This window comes from Schistocerca americana, chromosome X (genome assembly GCF_021461395.2).
Source record: "Schistocerca americana isolate TAMUIC-IGC-003095 chromosome X, iqSchAmer2.1, whole genome shotgun sequence".
NCBI classification, from domain to species: domain Eukaryota; kingdom Metazoa; phylum Arthropoda; class Insecta; order Orthoptera; family Acrididae; genus Schistocerca; species Schistocerca americana.
Genome location: NC_060130.1, coordinates 825,525,398 through 825,547,818, shown reverse-complemented (window position 1 = coordinate 825,547,818; position 22,421 = coordinate 825,525,398). Strand labels below are relative to the sequence as shown.

General features: G+C 43.7%; 1 protein-coding gene across 1 annotated transcript in view; it reads right to left on the bottom strand.

Moving 5' to 3' along the window:
- LOC124555311 overlaps positions 1 to 22,421 on the bottom strand; it is a 471,119-nt gene that overhangs the window by 231,058 nt on the left and 217,640 nt on the right. The window contains exon 9 of the mRNA XM_047129186.1: positions 14,247 to 14,516. Within this exon, the coding sequence (XP_046985142.1) occupies positions 14,247 to 14,516 (270 nt within the window). The remainder of the gene's footprint in view (positions 1 to 14,246; positions 14,517 to 22,421) is intronic.

The following is a 22,421-nucleotide window of genomic DNA, read 5'->3' as shown; positions in this document are numbered from 1 at the left end:
CACAAAAAGCTTTCTGTTGAGCGGTCGCCATCTTAGCATCAACTGACGCTGACGCCTAGTCAACAGCGCCTCAAGCGAACAAATGTACAACTAAATGAAACTTTATAGCTCCCTTAATTCGCCGACAGATAGTGCTTAGCTCTGCCTTTTGTCATTGCAGAGTTTTAAATTCCTAAAGTTGTGGTATTCTTTTTGAATCACCCTGTATTTCATAACTTATTGGGAAGCTGGAATTTGAACACAGAGCGACATTAGAATTAGACGTGATTAAAATGTGTGGCTCGTGAGTAGCAGTGTAACGTTATGGAAGTGAATGTCATGGAGTGTAATAAGTGGGTGTCTTGAAATGTAACAAGTTCATGTCACAGAAAATTAAGTTTGCGTCCAAGGATTATGGATATTTTGCGAGCGAAATATTGAGAACATTCATCACCTGGACAGCACGAGGAAAAAGATGAAAGATGGCGGCCGCAGACGTGGCGAGGCCAGCCATAACTGCGACGTAACAACCGAAAACGAAACTCTAGGTGTTACTAACAGGGAAATGTGGCAAACTTGTTCGGAATTAAGGAGAGAGAAACAACTGAACTTAGACAGCAAATTTGGCAAAACAGGGGATTATATCAGGGATATCAACATAACAACAGTAAAACAGAAGTATCTGTAAAGGATATTAACAACAAAATCGAAGAGATTATTAAAAAATACTAACAAGGAAACTAAAGAATTATGTGAACATATTCCTGGCTTCACGGAAAACCAAAAGATTAATGACAAATGAATTGCCCTATAGAGTGAATACAAGCGAAGCCGTTCTAGTCAAACATAGTAGGGATATCAACGAAAATAAAAATGCCAATAATACCTTGCAAACTACTTTCAGTGAGGAGACTGACAGGGGAACATTCCCAGGTGAAAATAAACGACCTAGATGAAACTTGGCAGGTATGTAGAGGATCCAAAGTAATGCAATACGCATTTTGTTTTTGTTTTTGAACAATTTCACTTTTAAGCAGTAAAACACACCCTGAAAAATAATTTGGCATATTTGGCGCCTCCTGAGACGCGGCAAGGCAGGAGTAGGCAAAATGCAACAGGGAATAACAATATTAATGTGCTAATAGGAAACTGCAGGGGCGTCTATAGAAAGGTCCCAGAACTGCTCTCATTAATAAACGGTCACAACGCCCATATACTACTAGGGACAGAAAGTTGGCTCAAACCAGACGTAAACAGTAATGAAATCCTAAACTCAAATTGGAATGTATACCGCAGAGACAGGCTGGACAGTGAAGGGGGAGGCGTGGTTATAGCGATAAGAAGTGCAATAGCATCGAAGGAAATTGACGGAGATCCGAAATGTGAAATGATTTGGGTGAAGGTCACGGTTAAAGCAGGCTCAGACATGGTAATTGGATGTCTCTATAGGCCCCCTGGCTCAGCAGCTGTCGTGGCTGAGCACCTGAAGGATAATATGGAAAATATTTCGAGTAGATTTCCCCACCATGTTATAGTTATGGGTGGAGATTTTAATTTGCCGGATACAGACTGGGAGACTCAAACGTTCATAACGGGTGGTAGGGACAAAGAATCCAGTGAAATTTTTTTAAAGTGCTTTATCTGAAAACTACCTTGAGCAGTTAAACAGAGAACCGACTCGTGGCGATAACATATTAGACCTTCTGGTGTCAAACAGACCCGAACTATTTGAAACAGTTAACGCAGAACAGGGAATCAGCGATCATAAAGCGGTTACGGCATCGATGATTTCAGCCGTAAATAGAAATATTAAAAAACGTAGGAAGATTTTTCTGTTTAGCAAAAGTGACAAAAAGCAGATTACAGAGTACCTGACGGCTCAACACAAAAGTTTTGTCTCAAGTACAGATAGTGTTGAGGATCAGTGGACAAAGTTCAAAACCACCGTACAATATGCGTTAGATGAGTATGTGCCAAGCAAGATCGTAAGAGATGGAAAAGAGCCACCGTGGTACAACAACTGAGTTAGAAAACTGCTGCGGAAGCAAAGGGAACTTCACAGCAAACATAAACATAGCCAAAGCCTTGCAGACAAACAAAAATTACGCGAAGCGAAATGTAGTGTGAGGAGGGCTATGCGAGAGGCGTTCAATGAATTCGAAAGTAAAGTTCTATGTACTGGCTTGGCAGAAAATCTTAAGAAATTTTGGTCTTATGTCAAAGCGGTAGGTGGATCAAAACAAAATGTCCAGACACTCTGTGACCAAAATGGTATTGAAACAGAGGATGACAGACTAAAGGCCGAAATACTAAATGTCTTTTTCCAAAGCTGTTTCACAGAGGAAGACTGCACTGTAGTTCCTTCTCTAGATTGTCGTACAGATGACAAAATGGTAGATATCGAAATAGACGACAGAGGGATAGAGAAACAATTAAAATCGCTCAAAAGAGGAAAGGCCGCTGGACCTGATGGGATACCAGTTCGATTTTACACAGAGTACGCGAAGGAACTTGCCCCCCTTCTTGCAGCGGTGTACCGTAGGTCTCTACAAGAGCGTAGCGTTCCAAAGGATTGGAAAAGGGCACAGGTCATCCCCGTTTTCAAGAAGAGACGTCGAACAGATGTGCAGAACTGTAGACCTATATCTCTAACGTCGATCAGTTGTAGAATTTTGGAACACGTATTATGTTCGAGTATAATGACTTTTCTGGAGACTAGAAATCCACTCTGTAGGAATCAGCATGGGCTTCGAAAAAGACGGTCGTGTGAAACCCAGCTCGCGCTCTTCGTCCACGAGACTCAGAGGGCCATAGACACGGGTTTCCAGGTAGATGCCGTGTTTCTTGACTTCCGCAAGGCGTTCGATACAGTTCCCCACAGTCGTTTAATGGACAAAGTAAGAGCATATGGACTATCAGACCAATTGTGTGATTGCATTGAAGAGTTCCTAGATAACAGAACGCAGCATGTCATTCTCAATGGAGAGAAGTCTTCCGAAGTAAGAGTGATTTCAGGTGTGCCGCAGGGGAGTGTCATAGGACCGTTGCTATTCACAATATACATAAATGACCTTGTGGATGACATCGGAAGTTCACTGAGGCTTTTTGCAGATGATGCTGTGGTGTATCGAGAGGTTGTAACAATGGAAAATTGTACTGAAATGCAGGAGGATCTGCAGCGAATTGACGCATGGTGCAGGGAATGGCAATTGAATCTGAATGTAGACAAGTGTAATGTGCTGCGAATACATAGAAAGAAAGATCCCTCATCATTTAGCTGCAACATAGCAGGTTAGCAACTGGAAGCAGTTAATTCCATAAATTATCTGGGAGTACGCATTAGGAGTGATTTAAAATGGAATGATCGTATAAAGTTGATCGTCGGTAAAGCAGATGCCAGACTGAGATTCATTGGAAGAATCCTAAGGAAATGCAATCCGAAAACAAAGGAAGTAGGTTACAGTACGCTTGTTCGCCCACAGCTTGACTACTGCTCAGCAGTGTGGGATCCGTACCAGATAGGGTTGATAGAAGAGATAGAGAAGATCCAACGGAGAGCAGCGCGCTTCGTTACAGGATCACTTAGTAATCGCGAAAGCGTTACGGAGATGATAGATAAACTCCAGTGGAAGACTCTGCAGGAGAGACGCTCAGTAGCTCGGTACGGGCTTTTGTTAAAGTTTCGAGAACATACCTTCACCGAAGAGTCAAGCAGTATATTGCTCCCTCCCACGTATGTCTCGCGAAGAGACCATGAGGATAAAATCAGAGAGATTAGAGCCCACACAGAAGCATACCGACAATCCTTCTTTCCACGAACAATACGAGACTGGAATAGAAGGGAGAACCGATAGAGGTACACAGGGTAACCTCCGCCACATACCGTCAAGTGGCTTGCGGAGTATGGATGTAGATGTAGATGTGGATGTAGGTTTAGGGGAATCTTCGAAACCATGAAATATAAAAAAATGCGTTTCATGTAAAGGTTGAAATGTAATAAACGTTTTTGGAAACTGTATAATCAATTGTTGTAATAATTCGAAAATTTTCAAAATACCTCTACCATTAATTAATTTTGAAAAATGAAAACTTTTGAATAGCATAGAGTAAAGAAATTTTTATGCCTCATCCATATATGTGTAATGAAACTGGTTTTTGAAACACCATTATTCGAAAATAAGCTGTACACAATGTGCTGCTGGAATAGAAAATAAGCTGTAAACAATGTGCTGCTGGAATAGAAAATAAGCTGTACACAATGTGCTGTAGGAGAATTTTTAATATACCTAATTAAAATATCTAAACATTAATTATTATTCTACTTATTTATTCTACTTATTTTTGTTTTTTGTCTTAAATCGTTATTTTTCGTTTTAATTTCGTGTCTTTTTGTTTTCTTAGTTTACACATGTGTGTAGCATGTTAATTGAAAATAATAAATAACTCATTATATGATACAAAATGATTGTAATATTGATAATCTCTAAAGAAATGGTTAAAATACGTTTTTTAGATCATGTACCGCACATACAATGAACGAAATTTCTTCACATAATACACACACCTTATAAAACAGAATTCGGTAGGATTCTCAAATTGTGGCTGGCAACCTCCTAAATAGCCTGACTTGTTCCAGGCAAATATTCACTACAATGGAAAACCTTGGTGAAGAACGTTTTTTTCACACACTTTTCATGGTTATAAAAGAAACCGAGAATTTGAGAATCTATTTTTGAAGCTCCAATTGTTCTTTGTGATAGCATCAAAATCTGATAAACGAGCGTCTGACGACATGAAAGATATTTCACAGAAGATTTATTTTCCAGTGCGTGAGAAAAATCTGTATTGGTAGATTCTCGTCATGGTCGGTGTGAAAGAACCGCATTGGTAATCCTACCTAAGGACAAGGAATTTGTTCTCTGGTAATCCCAAAAGGCTCAATGGCATGGGTACAGGCGCTAGATGTATATGGCTTTCGATGTTGGAAGAACTTCGTGAGCAGATTTTCAGAACCAGTTCTGTTGAATAATTACGATGTCAACCTCCACTTGAAAAACAATATAATCAAGCTGCGCTCACTGGCGTATAATCAATTCTCTCCACCACAATTTTCGAATGTACTGAATATTTGCCTAGTACAAGTGAGGTTACTTAGAAAGCCAGACACAATTTGAGGATCCTGCTGAATTTTGCTTTACAAAGTGCTGTCAGTAGTGTGTATTATGAGAAGAAATTTCGTTCATTATATGTGCATGGTCTAAAAAAACCTTATGTTTTTAAGCATTTCTTTACAGATTATCATTACTGTAATGATTTTGTATCATAATAATGAGTTAGTTATTATTTTCAGTTCACAAAATACACGTATTTGAAACAGTTAAATAAAAAAAAACATGAATTTAAAACGAAAAATAATAGTCTAAAACATAAAACAAAAAATTTAGAACAAAGAATTAGAATAATAGTTATTGTGTGTGTTGAAAATACTCCAGTAGCACTTTGTGTAAAGCTTATTTTCCGAAAATGGAATTTTAGAAACCAGTTTCAGTACACACGGATGGATGGACGTGAAAGCTCCTTTTATTTATGTCATAACAAAAGTTTTCATTTTTCAGAATTAATGATGGTGAGGTATTTTGCAAAATTTCAAATTATTCCAAAGGTTCCTTATATGTTTTCAGGAACATCAATTACATGTCACCTTTTATATTATACACAATTTTTTATATTTCATGTTTCTAAGATCCTTTTAATCCTGATATGCCAAATTATCATTCAGGGTGTGAAACTGTGAAAGTGAAACTGGGCAAAAACAAAGACTATGTATTGCATTACTTTGACCCCCCTACATACCCACCAAGTTTCATAAGAATGGTTTATGCGCACCTAGGAATGTTACCTTGTGAGAATTGAAAAGGACAGCCTCTGAAATGAATAATTAATTTGCTGATTATGGAGAAAATAATAAGCAAAAGTGAACATGTTCAGTCTACACTGTCAGTATCTGTTAAAGCTGGTTCTGTTCATGATATTGTGTTCACTAATACAAAGGAGATATTTGAGAAATTAGACAGTATTCAGCACAAGAGCAGTGACTTTAATAGCATAGAAACTAGTCTCACTGCTGAAAATGTGAAGAAGAAGTTAAATTCAAACATAAAATAGTGTGGTTGCAGCATATGCCAGTAGTGGAAATATTGTGAATGAAGACCACTATTTGTATGTATGTGCTTTTCACAGTTTTGCTGCTACTAGAAAATTATATCAAGTAGCCTTTATCAAGCAGTTTAATGGAGTGTTAACAGAACACAGAGACGACAGAAGGAAAATAGATTGTGTCACCAGTGAGATGGAAATGACACTCTAGCTTGAGGAATGAGATCAGGACATACATGACAGTTATATGAGGAGTTTGTCAAAATGTTCTTGGATAAATATTGGTCGAATAGAACTCAGAGTAACGCTGAAGCTCTCCCAGCGTACATGCTGCTTCCCAGGTTCTCAGATATATTGCTGGATCCAGTCATCGAAGGTCTATGATATCTGCCATCATCTGATGGTGCTAATGGAATAAATTGTCTGCTGCATGCGGACGTTATTTATACCTGCTGGTCCAGCAGGTGAGTGGCCACGTGAACATTTCATGGTGATGCATCACCCACACTGGAGAGGTTAAACGCTTGCACATCTAGAAGCAGCTCGCATGTCCTGTTAGGATTACTAGGAAGAATGCACCCTGTGCTATACTGGGAAGCATTGGAACAGATTTCTATAGTGCGATATGTGACGTCAGTATCCACGGAAAGAGAGGTATTGCGTCAGCAACAGTAAACATGCGTGCGTGGCACAGAAGTGTCTTGCGTATCAGACCGGCGTGAGGGCGCCGACGGGGCGTGTGCCTTGAAGTTCTGTAGGGGGTAGTTCGCTGATACTTCGCAGTTCACGATAGTTCGAAAGTGTGTTTTAGCCTACATGCAATAAGTGTTTGTGCACTGCATTATTTTCGGCTGTTTGAGCGCTGTGAGCGAGTTTGCACAGCATTACACATGCTTTATCTTTTAACAATTTACTAGTTGTTTTCGTGTCTGTTGCATTATTTTGTGAACAGGTGTGCAGGCTGTGAAATGCATGATTTCGACAGTTGACGGTTAGCAAGCGTGTTTGGAGAGCCTTTTACATGCATTATTTTGACAATTTACGAGTTGTTTGCGTCTCTGCACATCGGTTTACTGTATTATTTCGGTGATTTACGAGTAGTTTGCAAGTCTGTAGACTATTTACTGCGACTTGAACCACCCCAGGGAGGGTGCTTTGTATCAGTGTAGTAAATAAACTACGTGAAATCCGTCCCTAAATAAATTGTATGCATTATTTCGACAATTTATAATCAGTGAGCGTGTCTGCATATCAGTGAACTGCATTATTTCGTTGATTTACGAGTAGTTTGCTGTTCTCTAGAGCGTTCAATGCATTATTTCGACAGTTTTCAATTAGCAAGCATGTTTGCAGAGCATTATACATGCATTATTTTGACAATTTACGAGTTGTTTGCATGTCTGTACATCAGTGTACTGCATTATTTCGATGATTTACGAGTCGTTTTGCGGTCTGTAGACTATATACTGAGACACCTAGCATGTCATTGCGAGTGTTTTGTATCAGTGTAACAAATAAACTATGTGAAATCCGTCCCTAAATAAACTGTTCCAAAATAAATATAGTACACTCCTTCCTATCTCCAGCAGCCCAGAGCAGGCTCAGTCCTTTTCCTACCAATTTTGCCCCCAGACCGCCATCTAGTTTTATGTCACGGAAGGGACGACAGTATCCTCTAGTGGCAGTACCATGTACTAGGTTAGTTGGGCTCCAGACCTCATGGCGGACACACTGGATGAAGCTAGTGCTTCAAATTGCTTAAATAAACACTGCATGCAAAATAAAAGCTTACGTCCATCCCATCCAGCAGCCCAGCACAGGCTGAGTCCTTTCCCCACCAGTTTCTAGGAAGAGGTGGCGGTCGGACGACATAGGTTAGTGGAGGCAGCGCAAGTGAGCTATTTTCCCGCCGTTTTCTTAGGTTAGTGGATGTAGTCTTGGTGTGTTGCATTGTGCAGCTGGATTTTAATTTGAACTTACCGCCATTTTCTGGGGGAGGGGCGGGGAGGGAGGAGAGGAGGGGATTAGGTTAGTGGACGTAGCCCAATTGTCCTATTTTCTCGCCAAAATTTGGACTTCCCGCCATGATGTCGTTGTGACATTTCCATATCCATCGCTGCCATCTAGGATCCGCCATCTTGAATAAATTTAGCAACTATGGAGAGTGGGGCCATACGACGTTTGTTCCACTACTAACGTGATTTCTTTTCAGGAAGTTCGTAGTACACTACTGGCCATTAAAATTGCTACACCACGAAGATGACGTGCTACAGACGCGAAATTTAACCGACAGGAAGAAGATGCTATGATATGCAAATGATTTGCTTTTCAGAGCATTCACACAAGGTTGGCGCCGGTGGCGACACCTACAACGTGCTGACATGAGGAAAGTTTCCAACCGATTTATCATACAAAAACAGCAGTTGACCGGCGTTGCCTGCTGAAATGTTGTTGTCATGCCTCGTGTAAGGAGGAGAAATGCGTACCATTACGTTTTCGACTTTCATAAAGGTCGGATTGTAGCCTATCGCGATTGCGGTTTATCGTATCGCGACATTGCTGCTCGCGGTGGTCGAGATCCAATGACTGTTAGCAGAATACGGAATTGGTGGGTTCAGGAGGGTGATACCGAACGCCGTGCTGGATCTCAACGGCCTCGTATCACTGGCAGTCGAGATGACAGGCATCTTATCCGCATGGCTGTAATGGATCGTGCAGCCATGTCTCGCTACCTGAGTCAACAGATGGGGACGTTTGCAAGACAACAACCATCTGCACGAACAGTTCGACGACGTTTGCAGCAGCATGGACTATCAGCTCGGAGACCATGGCTGCAGATACCCTTGACGCTGCGTCACAGACAGGAGCCCCTGCGATGGTGTACTCAATGACGAACCTGGGTGCACGAATGGCAAAACGTCATTTTTTCGGATGAATCGAGGTTCTGTTTACAACATCATGATGATCAAAAAAATGGTTCAAATGGCTCTGAGCACTATGGGACTTAACATCTGTGGTCATCAGTCCCCTAGAACTTAGAACTACTTAAACCTAACTAACCTAAGGACATGACACACATCCATGCCCGAGGCAGGATTCGAACCTGCGACCGTAGCAGTCGCGCGGTTCCGGACTGAGCGCCTAGAACCGCGAGACCACCGCGGCCGGCTCATGATGATCGCATCCGTGTTTGGTGACATCGCGGTGAACACACATTGGAAGCGCGTATTCGTCATCGCCATACTGGCGTATCACCCGGCGTGATGGTATGGGTTGCCATTGGTTACACGTCTCGGTCACCGCTTGTTCGCATTGAAGGCACTTTGAACAGTGGACGTTACATTTCAGATGTGTTACGACCTGTGGCTGTATCCTTCAATCAATCCCTGCGAAACCCTACATTTCAGCAGGATAATGCACGACCACAATTTGCAGGTCTTGTACGGACTTATCTGGATACAGAAAATGTTCGACTGCTGCCCTGGCCAACACATTCTCCAGATCTCTCACCAATTGAAAACGTCTGGTCAATGGTGGCCGAGCAACTGGCTCATCACAACACGCCAGTCACTACTCTTGATGAACTGTGGTATCGTGTTGAAGCTGCATGGGCAGCTATACCTGTACATGCCATCCAAGCTCTGTTTGACTCAATGCCCAGGCGTAACAAGGCCGTTATTACGGCCAGAGGTGGTTGTTCTGGGTACTGGTTTCTCAGGATCTATGCACCCAAATTGCGTGAAAATGTATTCACATGTCAGTTCTAGTATAATATATTTGTCCAATGAATACCCGTTTATCATCTGAATTTCTTCTTGGTGTAGCAATTTTAATGGCCAGTAGTGTAACTGACGGGAAGTCTCCTACTCAAATCAACGTTTATCCCAAGGATATGTTACAGGTCCTCTACCGTTCTTCATGAATACAAACGGTTTTGGAGACGATCTAAACAGCGCTCTTGGATTTTTTGCACATGATGCTGCTATCTACAGTTTGGTTTAATCATCAAAATGTTAAAACGAATTAAGAGATGATTTAGACAAGATATGTGCATGGTGCGAAAAGTGTCAGTTGACACTCAACAACAAAAAGAATGAAGTCGTCCACATGAGTACTAAACAATTCTTTAAATTTCAGTTACACTATAAATCACCCAAATTCAGATGTTGCTGGTTCAGTTGAATTCCTAGGGATACATAGAGTGTGCAGGAAATCTACTAAAGAGACTGCCTGCATTGCGTTTATCCATCCACTTCTGGATATTGGTGGATATTGGTATGAGATTCTTACCAGATGCGACTTACGGAGGACATCGAAAACATTCAAAGAAGGGCAGCTCATTTTGTATTTTCACGAAATGGGAAGGAGTGTGTCATGGATGTGATACACCAATTTGGTTGACTATCGTTAAAACAAAGTCGTTTTTCGTTGCGGCGGGGTCGTTTCACGAAATTTCTGCCAAAAATTGGAACAGAAGAGAATCGAGGTACGGAAGAATGTTGAGAATTAGGTGATGAATGAGAAGGTTCGTTGTACACTCCTGGAAATTGAAATAAGAACACCGTGAATTCATTGTCCCAGGAAGGGGAAACTTTATTGACACATTCCTGGGGTCAGATACATCACATGATCACACTGACAGAACCACAGGCACATAGACACAGGCAACAGAGCATGCACAATGTCGGCACTTGTACAGTGTATATCCACCTTTCGCAGCAATGCAGGCTGCTATTCTCCCATGGAGACGATCGTAGAGATGCTGGATGTAGTCCTGTGGAACGGCTTGCCATGCCATTTCCACCTGGCGTCTCAGTTGGACCAGCGTTCGTGCTGGACGTGCAGACCGCGTGAGACGACGCTTCATCCAGTCCCAAACATGCTCAATGGGGGACAGATCCGGAGATCTTGCTGGCCAGGGTAGTTGACTTACACCTTCTAGAGCACGTTGGGTGGCACGGGATACATGCGGACGTGCATTGTCCTGTTGGAACAGCAAGTTCCCTTGCCGGTCTAGAAATGGTAGAACGATGGGTTCGATGACGGTTTGGATGTACCGTGCACTATTCAGTGTCCCCTCGACGATCACCAGTGGTGTACGGCCAGTGTAGGAGATCGCTCCCCACACCATGATGCCGGGTGTTGGCCCTGTGTGCCTCGGTCGTATGCAGTCCTGATTGTGGCGCTCACCTGCACGGCGCCAAACACGCATACGACCATCATTGGCACCAAGGCAGAAGCGACTCTCATCGCTGAAGACGACACGTCTCCATTCATCCCTCCATTCACGCCTGTCGCGACACCACTGGAGGCGGGCTGCACGGTGTTGGGGCGTGAGCGGAAGACGGCCTAACGGTGTGCGGGACCGTAGCCCAGCTTCATGGAGACGGTTGCGAATGGTCCTCGCCGATACCCCAGGAGCAACAGTGTCCCTAATTTGCTGGGAAGTGGCGGTGCGGTCCCCTACGGCACTGCGTAGGATCCTACGGTCTTGGCGTGCATCCGTGCGTCGCTGCGGTCCGGTCCCAGGTCGACGGGCACGTGCACCTTCCGCCGACCACTGGCGACAACATCGATGTACTGTGGAGACCTCACGCCCCACGTGTTGAGCAATTCGGCGGTACGTCCACCCGGCCTCCCGCATGCCCACTATACGCTCTCGCTCAAAGTCCGTCAACTGCGCATACGGTTCACGTCCACGCTGTCGCGGCATGCTACCAGTGTTAAAGACTGCGATGGAGCTCCGTATGCCACGGCAAACTGGCTGACACTGACGGCGGCGGTGCACAAATGCTGCGCAGCTAGCGCCATTCGACGGCCAACACCGCGGTTCCTGGTGTGTCCGCTGCGCCGTGCGTGTGATCATTGCTTGTACAGCCCTCTCGCAGTGTCCGGAGCAAGTATGGTGGGTCTGACACACCGGTGTCAATGTGTTCTTTTTTCCATTTCCATGAGTGTATAAATGGTGAAGTAACGAGCGTATGGAAAGAATGAATTCGTCCACATGAGTACTAAAAAAATTCCTTAAATTTCGGTTACAGTATAAATCACCCAAATTTAAATGTTGGTGATGCAACAGAGTTCCTAGGTACACGTAGAATATGCAGAAAATCAATTAAAGAGACTGCCCTGTCCATCCACATCTGGGTATTGCTGGACGGTATGAGTTCCTTACCTGAAACAATTTACGGAGGACATCGAAAACATTCAAAGAAGGCAACTAATTTTGTATCATCACGAAATAGTAGAGAGTGTGTCACAGATACGATACGCCAGTTCGGGTAGCAGTGGTTAAAAAAAAGTCATGTCTCATTGCGACGAGATTTTTTCACGAAATTTCTATCACCAACTGGAACAGAAGAGAATCGTGGCATTTAGAGGTGGTGCTACAGAAGACTGTTGAGAATTAGGTGAGGGAGGAATGAGACGGTCCTTTGTAGAAATGGTGAAGAAACGAACCTATGGAAAACACTGACAAGAAGAAGGGACAGGGTGATAGGACATATGTTAAGATATCAGGGATTAATTTCCACAGTATTAGAGGGAGCTGTATAGGATAGAAACTGTAGAGGAAGACAGATATTGGAATACATACAACAAATAAATAAGGACATATTATGTAAGTGCTGCTCTGAGACTCTGAAATGAAGAAATTGGCACAGGGGAATAATTCGTGGCTGGCCGCAGCAAACTAGTCAGAATATTAAACTGAATAAAAAATTCCGCTCCCAATGCCAAAATATATGAGGGTCACTCCAAAATTGAAATGCACACTATTTTTTTAAAATCCATCTTTTATTCTACATGTTCGAAAGTTTTACAGTGTGTAGATACATTCTTTAGGAACAATATTTTCATTTCTCCACATAATTTCCATCCCTCTCAACTGCTTTACGCCATCTTGGAACCAGCGCCTGTATACCCGCGCGGTAAAGTTCTGGACCAACCTGTTGGAGCCACTGTTTGGCAGCGTGCACAAGGGAGTCATCTTCTTCAAACCTTGGTCCACGAAGAGTCTTTCAGTTTCCCAGAGAGGTGATAGTCATATGGAGCTAGGTCAGGACTGTAAGGTAGGTGTTTCAGTGTTATCCATCCAAGTTTTGTGATCACTTCCATGGTTTTTTGACTGACATGTGGCCGCGCATTGTCATGCAACAGCTAAATATCCTGCTTTTGCCAATGTGTTCGAACACGACTCAGTCGAGCTTGAAGTTTCTTCAGTGTCGTCACGTATGCATCAGAATTTATGGTGGCTCCACTTGGCGTGATGCCCACAAGCAAGAGTCATTCGGAATGGAAAAACACCATAGCCATAACTTTTTCAGCAGAAGGTGTGGTTTTGAACTTTTTTTTCGTGGGTGAATTTGCATGATACCACTCCATTGATTGCCTCTTCGTCTCTGGTGAAAAATGGTGGAGCCATGTTTCATCACCTGTCACAATTCTTCCTAGAAATTCATCTCCACCATTCTCGTACTGTTCCATAAGTTCGCTGCATACCGCTTCTCTTGTTTCTTTGTGAGCCACTGTCAACATCCTGGGAACCTACCTGGCACAAACCTTTTTTAACGCTAACACTTTCAGTATTCTGCAAACACTTCCTTCCCCTATCCCAACGTAGCACGACAATTCGTTTACTGTGATGCGTCTGTCAGCAGTCACCAATTCGTTAACTCTGTGCACATTGTCTGGAGTGTGTGCAGTACGAGGCCTGCCGCTGCGAGGACATTCCTCAATATTGCTGTGCCCGCTTTCATCGCGTAACCTGATTGTCCACCGACTAACTGTACTGCGATCGACAGCAGCATCTCCATACACCTTTTTTCAATCTCTTGTGGATGTTTCCCACTGTCTCGTTTTCACAGCACACGAATTCTACGACAGCACGTTGCTTCTGACGAACGTCAAGTGTAGCAGCCATCTTGAAGACATGCTGTGACGGCGCCACTCACGGGAACAGGTCGAACTAAGATTGAAAACAAGCGGGAAGGATGTATCTACACAATGTAAAACTTTCACCCATGCAGAATGAAAACTGTATTTTTACAAAAATAGTGTGCATTTCTTTTGGAGTGACCCTCGTAGTAAGCTGACGCAATGAGAGAACTGACCTCTGAGGCAGATTTTCTCGAAGTAGCTCTGCCCCTCCCTGGGCGAGAGGTCGCTGCCGCGGCCCTGGGTGTTGCGGTCCAGCTTGAAGCACTTCATGGCGTTGTAGTCGAGGCTGAAGGCGGGGCAGTCGGAGCCCGCCTCCAGGCACTTGGCGCCGCACTGCAGGGTAATGCCCGGCGAGGCGGCCATGGCCAGCCCCACCTGCTGGGCGCTCCGCAGGAAGTGGCCCGTCACCTTCTCGAACGTGAACAGCCCGTCTTCACACTGGCCTGCGGCAAAGCGAGATCACCCGCTTTAGAAGGATTTTAGAAGGTAATAACCACAGTGCAACATACCGGGTGATCGAAAAGTCAGTATAAATTTGAAAACTGAATAAATCACGGAATAATGTAGATAGAGAGGTACAAATTGACACACATGCTTGGAATGACATGGGGTTTTATTAGAACCAAAAAAATACAAAAGTTCAAAATATGTCCGACAGATGGCGCTTCATCTGATCAGAATAACAATAATTAGCATAACAAAGTAAGACACAGCAAAGATGATGTTCTTTACAGGAAATGCTCAATATGTCCACCATCATTCCTCAACAATAGCTGTAGTCGAGGAATAATGTTGTGAACAGCACTGTAAAGCATGTCCGGAGTTATCGTGAGTCATTGGCGTCGGATGTTGTCCTTCAGCATCCCTAGAGATGTCGGTCGATCACGATACTCTTGCGACTCTAGGTAACCCCAAAGCCATTAATCGCACGGACTGAGGTCTGGGGACCTGGGAGGCCAAGCATGACGAAAGTGGCGGCTGAGCACACGATCATCACCAAACAACGCGCGCAAGAGATCTTTCACGCGTCTAGTAATATGGGGTGGAGAGCCATCCTGCATAAACATCGTACGGTCCAGCAGGTGTTTATCAGCCAGGCTGGGGATGATGCGATTCTGTAACATATCGGCGTACCTCTCACAAGTCGCGGTAGCAGTTACAAAACCAGAATCACCCATTTCATCGAAGAAAAAAGGCCCGATAACGGTAGATGTGGTAAATCCAACTCATACCGTGACTTTCTCGTCGTGCAATGGAGTTTCCACGACAGTTCTAGGATTTTCGGTAGCCCAAATTCTGCAGTTGTGGGCGTAGACAGACCCTCAGAGCGTGAAATGAGCTTCGTCAGTCCACAACACATTACTCAACCAATTGTCATCTTCCGCCATCTTTTGAAACGCCCACACCGCAAATGACCTCCGCTTCACTAAATCGCCAGGTAACAGTTCATGATGCCGATGGATTTTGTACGGATAGCATCGGGGAGTACGCCAACCAAACAGTAGTGTATGGAATGTCGGTGCGATGTGCGACTGCACGAGCGCTGACTTTCCTATGCATAGACGAACCCCCTTCAGTACCCATGTCTTCCTGAGCTGTCTCAGCACCATTACGCCTTGTGCTCGGTCGGCCACTACGGTGTCTATCGTCTAAACAACCCGTGGCTTCGAACTTCGAAATCATTCTCGCCACAGCTGCGTTTGTCAACGGACCTTTACCCGTTCGAATCCCCTTCCTATGGCGATAGGATCGTAACGCTGAAGTAGCGCATTCCCCGTTCTGATAATACAGCGCCGGCCGCGGAGGCCGTGCGGTTCTGGCGCTGCAGTCCGGAACCGCGGGACTGCTACGGTCGCAGGTTCGAATCCTGCCTCGGGCATGGGTGTGTGTGATGTCCTTAGGTTAGTTAGGTTTAAGTAGTTCTAAGTTCTAGGGGACTGATGACCATAGATGTTAAGTCCCATAGTGCTCAGAGCCATACACGATTGTCATGCGCAGTCACTAATGTTTTTCTGTCCAGTGCCATCTGTCGGACATTTTGTGAACCTTTTTTTTTTTTTTTTTTTTTTTGGTTCTAATAAAACCCCATGTCATTCCAAGCATGTGTGTCAACTTTTACCTCTCTATCTACATTATTCCGTGGTTTATTAAGTTTTAAAATTTATACTGACTTTTTCATCAACCTGTATAATTTCCTGGTCTCGCCTATGTGCCCGTCCTATGAGCTAGCACGAAGACGAGCATCTATTGGAAATACACTCAAGCGCCAAAGAAACTTGTACAGGCATGCGTATTCAAATGCAGAGATACGTAAACAGACAGAATACGACGCTGCGGTCGGCAACGCCTGTATAAGACAACTGTCTGGCGCAGTTGTTAGATCGGTTACTGCTGCTACAATGGCAGGTCATCAAGATTTAAGTGAGTTTGAACGTGGTGTTATAGTGGCTGCACGAGCGATGGGACACAGCATCTCCGAGGTAGCGATGAAGTGGGGATTTTCCCGTATGACCATTTCACGAGTGTACAGTGAATATCAGGAATCCGGTAAAACATCAAATCTCCGCCAACGCTGCGGCCGGAAAAATGACTTGCAAGAATGGGACCAACGATGACTGAAGAGAATCGTTCAACGTGACGGAAGTGCAACCCTTCCGTAAATTGCTGCAGATCTCAGTGCTGGGCCATCAACAAGTGTCATTGTGCGAACCATTCAACGAAACATCGTCGATATGGGCTTTCGGAGCGGAAGGCTCATTCTGGTACCGTTGATGACAGCATGACACAAAGCTTTACACCTCGCCTGTGCTCGTCATCACCGACATTGGACTGTTGATGATTGGAAACATGTTGCGTGGTCGGACGAACCTCGTTTCAAATTGTATCGAGCGGATGGACGTGTACGAATATGGAGACAACTTCATGAATCCATGGACCCTGCGTTTCAGCAGGGGATTCTGCAAGCTGGAAATTTGGTAATTTGTGGTAAGTTCTATGCAGAGCATTTGGAGCACGTGAAATCGCAGCGTTTGTTGTTTGAGATGCGAGTCGTGTGTCGTGTAGGGTGGAGTTGGTGTTTAACTAAAGTCACGAGCTATTCATAATCTACAAAATTACATTATAGATACGCAAAAACTACAAGACTCCCGAGTGCATCCCGTGAATAGACTTAGGATGCTGTTTAGTCACCTTCTGATTTCTCTGGGCGACTGCTACCTTTTAGTGAGCGTGGTAGGGCTCGATGGAGAGAAAAATCTTACATCATGGCGTGGAGTCCTTAGCTAGCTGAAAGTAATGTGGAGCAGACTAGGCAAATAACAAAGCAAATAAATCCCAATTTTGCTGTGGAAATCTAAGTGTCGTATTATTTCGTGTCTTTTAACCCATTCACTTTGAATCGTACTAATGTTTTATTTTTATGGAGGTTATTAGCTGAAGTTGCTGGCTGCCAGCTGGAGAGGGTGTATGGACTGTTAATTCCAGTGGTCGGATCTCGGTATATTGCTGAGGATAATTAGACAACTGCTGGCCCTTAATTATTGAGTTTGAGGTAGTGAGAAGTTTAACCCTGCCACACGGTATAAAGTGAGGCTGGTGGCCTTTATTTTTAGTGTGGAAATGCAGAGAATTGATCTAAGACCGCCAATAAACTCTTCCGAATAAAGTGGCGGAGCAATACCTCGCATATTTATTCCGCACAGCGGACATCACAAAAAGTGCTTGTATTCCGCCCGCAGACGCGAGTGGGTTTTCGCGCAAATCCATGCAAGCTCCTAGGACAGATGAAAGAAACGTTTCAACAGCTAAGTTTTAGCTCGACGTTCTTTGTACTTAAGTTTTCTTCACAAGGTAACCCAAATGTTCACGATCAAATTTATACACACAATAGGACGACCTTAAACCCAGTATCTTGACGTAAGGAAGCAATGGTCGGAAACGAACATTTTGGATTGTACGAGAGTAGGCGGAATGACTATGTCTGGGTGCAAAGTGCGCTGTTGCCCGCTCTCCCCCTTTAAGACGTCGTCGATGATTTCATGCGCTGTTGCCAGATTTCTGCTGATAGGCCAATTACCCTATATATGAAATGGATGGAAACTCAAATTTGGGTGCAAAATTCAACAATTCGTGGAAAATTTCAAAAAATGGCCCAAATGTGCTAGTAGGTTTCCCCCCACTCTTATGATGTCACTGTGGAAGTAGGGCTGTTGTCTTAGCTATAAATTGACGGGAAATTCAAAAATCAGAGTTGGTGCACTGTCAGGCTGGTGGAAGTAGGTCACTTAAGCTGAGTGTAGAATTCAAGATAGGTGACCTGGAATACCGACGCATCTAACTACAGTGCTTGTTTAATCATTAGTTTTGAAGGAGTGACAAACTTAACCTTGAGCTAACAACTCTTATTAAAACAATATTATAAGTGTAGCAGTACAGTAAATTGACCGTGGTACACCCATAAACGTTTTTGCTTTATCTCTGTAGCAATAAGTCGCGTAATCTGTCTCATATCGCCATGAATGCATGAATCTTGGCTAGAGCTGCGAATGGCACTTGGCTCCGGTTAAGAGATGTAAGGAACATTTCATCCTATTTGCAACTTCTTTATACATCTTCAATGTGGGCGCAAAACAGATGATTTTGTATTGTGTTTTAAGATATAACCAGCAATGTCAGTACAATAGACAGTTGTTTACAATTATATAAGTAGGGCTGTTGTTCTAAGAATAAACTGTGACAAATTAAAAATTTTTAAATGGGATGTTTTCATGCTGGTGGAAGTAGGTCATTTACGCTAAACACAGAATTCAAGATTCAAGGTGGCTACTGAGTTTTCCCCTGTCCTAAGTATAAATCTGCAGGAAATTCAAAAATCAAATATGATGCATTGTCATGCTGGTGAAAGTAGGTCACTTCATCTACATCATACTCCGCAAGCCACCTAATGGTGTCTGGCGGGGGGTACTTTCGGTACCGTTATCTGATTCCTCCAACCTTGTTCCACTCGCGAATAGTGCATGGGAAGAGTGATTGTCGGTAAGACTCTGTATTGGCTCTAATTTCTCGAATTTTCTCCTCGTGGTCAATACGCGAGATATATGTGGCGGGAAATAATATGTTGTCCGACTCCTCCTGAAAAGTGCTGTCCCGAAATTTCCGTAGTAAATCTCTCAGTGATGCACAACTACTCTCTTGTAACGTTTGCCAGTGAAGTTTGTTTAGGATCTCTCTCGCCAGCTAAACGATCCCCTGATGAAACGCACCGCTCTTCGTTGGATCTTCTCTATCTCCTCTATCAGTCCCACCTGATAGGGATACCAGATAGATGGACAATACTCAAGAACCGGGCGAAAAAGCGCCTCATAAGCCACTTCTTTCGAGGATGAATTACATGTCCTTAAGATTCTTCCGATGAATCTGAGTCTGGTATCTGCTTTTCCCACTAACTGGTTTATGTGGTCATTCCACTTAAGGTCGCTCTGGATAGTTACGCAAACGCTGTCTCCAGCTGTTCGTCATCAATAGTGTAGCTGTACAGTAGTGGATTTCTTTTCCTATGTAGGCGCAATATGTTACATTTACTTATGGTCAGGATCAACTGCCAGAGCCTGCACCATTCATCAGTTCTCTGCAGGTCGTTCAGCAGATTCTTAATGTATTTTGGCGTTTCTACTTTAGTATAGACAACTGCATCATCAGCGAATAGCCTTAAAGAGCATCCGACACTTTCTCCTAGATTATATATATATATATATATATATATATATATATATATATATATATATATATATATATATATATTGTAAACAGTAACGGTCCTATCATGCTTCACTGTGGTACTCCAGATATTGCCTTTACATCTGTCGATTTTGTTCCGTTAAGAGCGACGTGTTGAGTTCTATCTGCAAGGAAGTCTTGAATCTAATCGCAAGTCTGCTCCGATAATCCGTAAGCTCGTATTTTTTTCATTAAACGGCAATGCGGGACGGTGTCAAATGCCTCACTGAAATCAAGGAATACGGCATCAACCTGAGCGCAGTTGTCCACTGTGCTGTGGATCTCATGGAGGAACAGAGCGAGCTGAGATTCGCACGATCTCTGTTTGTGAAACCCATATTGATTTTTATAGAGGAGATGTTCATTTTCCAAAAACGTCATAATTCTTGAGCATGAAACATGTTCCATAATTCTACAACAAATTGATGTCAACGATATAGGTCTATAAATGCGTTTCTTAATAACGGGAATGACCTGCGCTTTTCTCCAGTCGTTAGGTACCTTTCGTCGCTCAAACGATCTAAGGTAAATTATTGCTAGAAGGGGAGCAAGTTCTTTCGCGTTATCTGTATAGAATCTTATAGGTATCTGATCTGACCCTGACGCCTTTCCACTACTAAGCGATTGTAGCTGCTTTTCAGTTCCGCGATCGGTTATCTCAATATCTGCCATTTCGACGTTCGTACGACGATTGAGAGGAGGAACAATGTTACGATCTTCCGCGGCGAAACAACTTCGCAAGACCGAATTCAGTATTTCGGCATTCTCTCTGTTATCTTCCGTTTCGATGCCGGTGTGGTCGCTGACAGAACGAATTGATGTTTTGACCCACTTATTGATTTTACATACGACCCAAATCTGTTAGGGTTTTTACTCAGGTCAGTTGACTACGTCTTACTTTCAAAATCATTGAACGCTTCTCTCATTGCTCTCTTCACGCTCATTCTCGCTTCGTTCAGCTTCTGTTTGTCAGCTAGGTTTTTACTTCTCTTGAATCTGAGATGAAGTGCTCTTTGTATGCGTAGCGCTTTTCTAAGACGACTATTAAACAATGGTGGAGCTTTCCCATCCCTTAAAACAGTACTCGGAACATACTTGTCTAGGGCATATTGAACATATTGAACGATGCCTTCGAATTTTTCTCATTTGTTCTCCACATCTTCGTCCTGACTACCGAATATTTTATGCTGACTACTGAGATATTCTGAAATTTGTATCCTGTCAGCCTTGCTGAGCAAATATATCTTCCTATCTTTCTTACCATTCCTTGTAGGACCCGTCGTCATAGATCTTGCCACAGCCATATGATCACTGATACCTTCCTCTTCGTTAACTGATTCGATAAGTTCAGTTCTGTTTGTTGCCAGGAGGTTCTCTGACTATCTTCTCAAGGTAATTTTCGGACAAGATATCCAGAACAATGCCACACGAATCCCTGTCTCTGGCACCAGTTTTGATGGCATAACGCTCCCAATCTATACCTGGCAAATTGAAGTCACCCCCTATGGCAACTGCATGATCACGAAAAGTACTAATGATATTCTGCAAGTTCTGTCTGAAGCGCTCTACAACTACAAATCCTGATCCAGGCGGTCTATAGAAGCGTCTGATCACCTTTTTTGACCGTCCTTTGATACCCAGTTTCACCCAAATTAATTCAGATTCGGAATCCGTGATAACCTAGCTAGATTTTATCGAATTTTTACTGCTATAAACAAGTCGCCGCCATTGGCGACTAACCTATCCTTACGATAAACGTTCCAATCTTAACTTAGGATTTCGTTGTCATTGACGTCTGGTTTCACCCTCTTTCTGTTCCCAATATTATCTGTGCATTATAACCTTCAGTAAGCGATACTAATTCTGGAACCTTCCTTGGATGTTCCTGCAGTTTATTAAAATCATATTAATCTTTTCTATCACTGATCTGCGAGGACCAAGATTCTCTGAGGTCACTGTGGCTTATTTAACAGGCAAATAGTTTTTGATCCCAAGGGACGGGTTCCCTAACCTAAAAAAAGCCCCATGGGTACGCCACACGTACTCCGCTACCCTAGTTGTCGCTTCCTGCGTGTAGTGCACGCCTGACCTATTAAGGGTACCCCTGCAATTCTATACCCGATAGCGGAGGTTCGAGAAATTCGCATCCGATATCGTCACAGAGTCGTCTGAGCCTCTGGTTTAGACCTTCCACTCTGCTCCAAACCAGAGGACAGCGATCAACCCTGGAAACGATGCTACAAATAGACAGCTTAGCCTGCACCCCGCGTGCGTTTCTAGTTGCCTTCATCAAATCAGCCAGCCGCCGGAAGGAGCCGAGGATGGCCTCAGAACCCATAGATGCAGCGGGTTGCTCCCAGTGCGGTCGTTAGCCTCCGGCAGGGCCTCCTCCACATCACGGATGAGACCTCCCGGCAAACATACCGAATGCACACTGGAATTCTTTCCCGCGTTGCCTGCTATCTCCCTGAGAGGCTCCACCAACCGCCTAACATTGGAGCTCCCAATGACAAGCATTCCCACCCTCTGTATTTGTCCGGACTGGGCAGGAAAATACACTGAAGCGCCAAAGA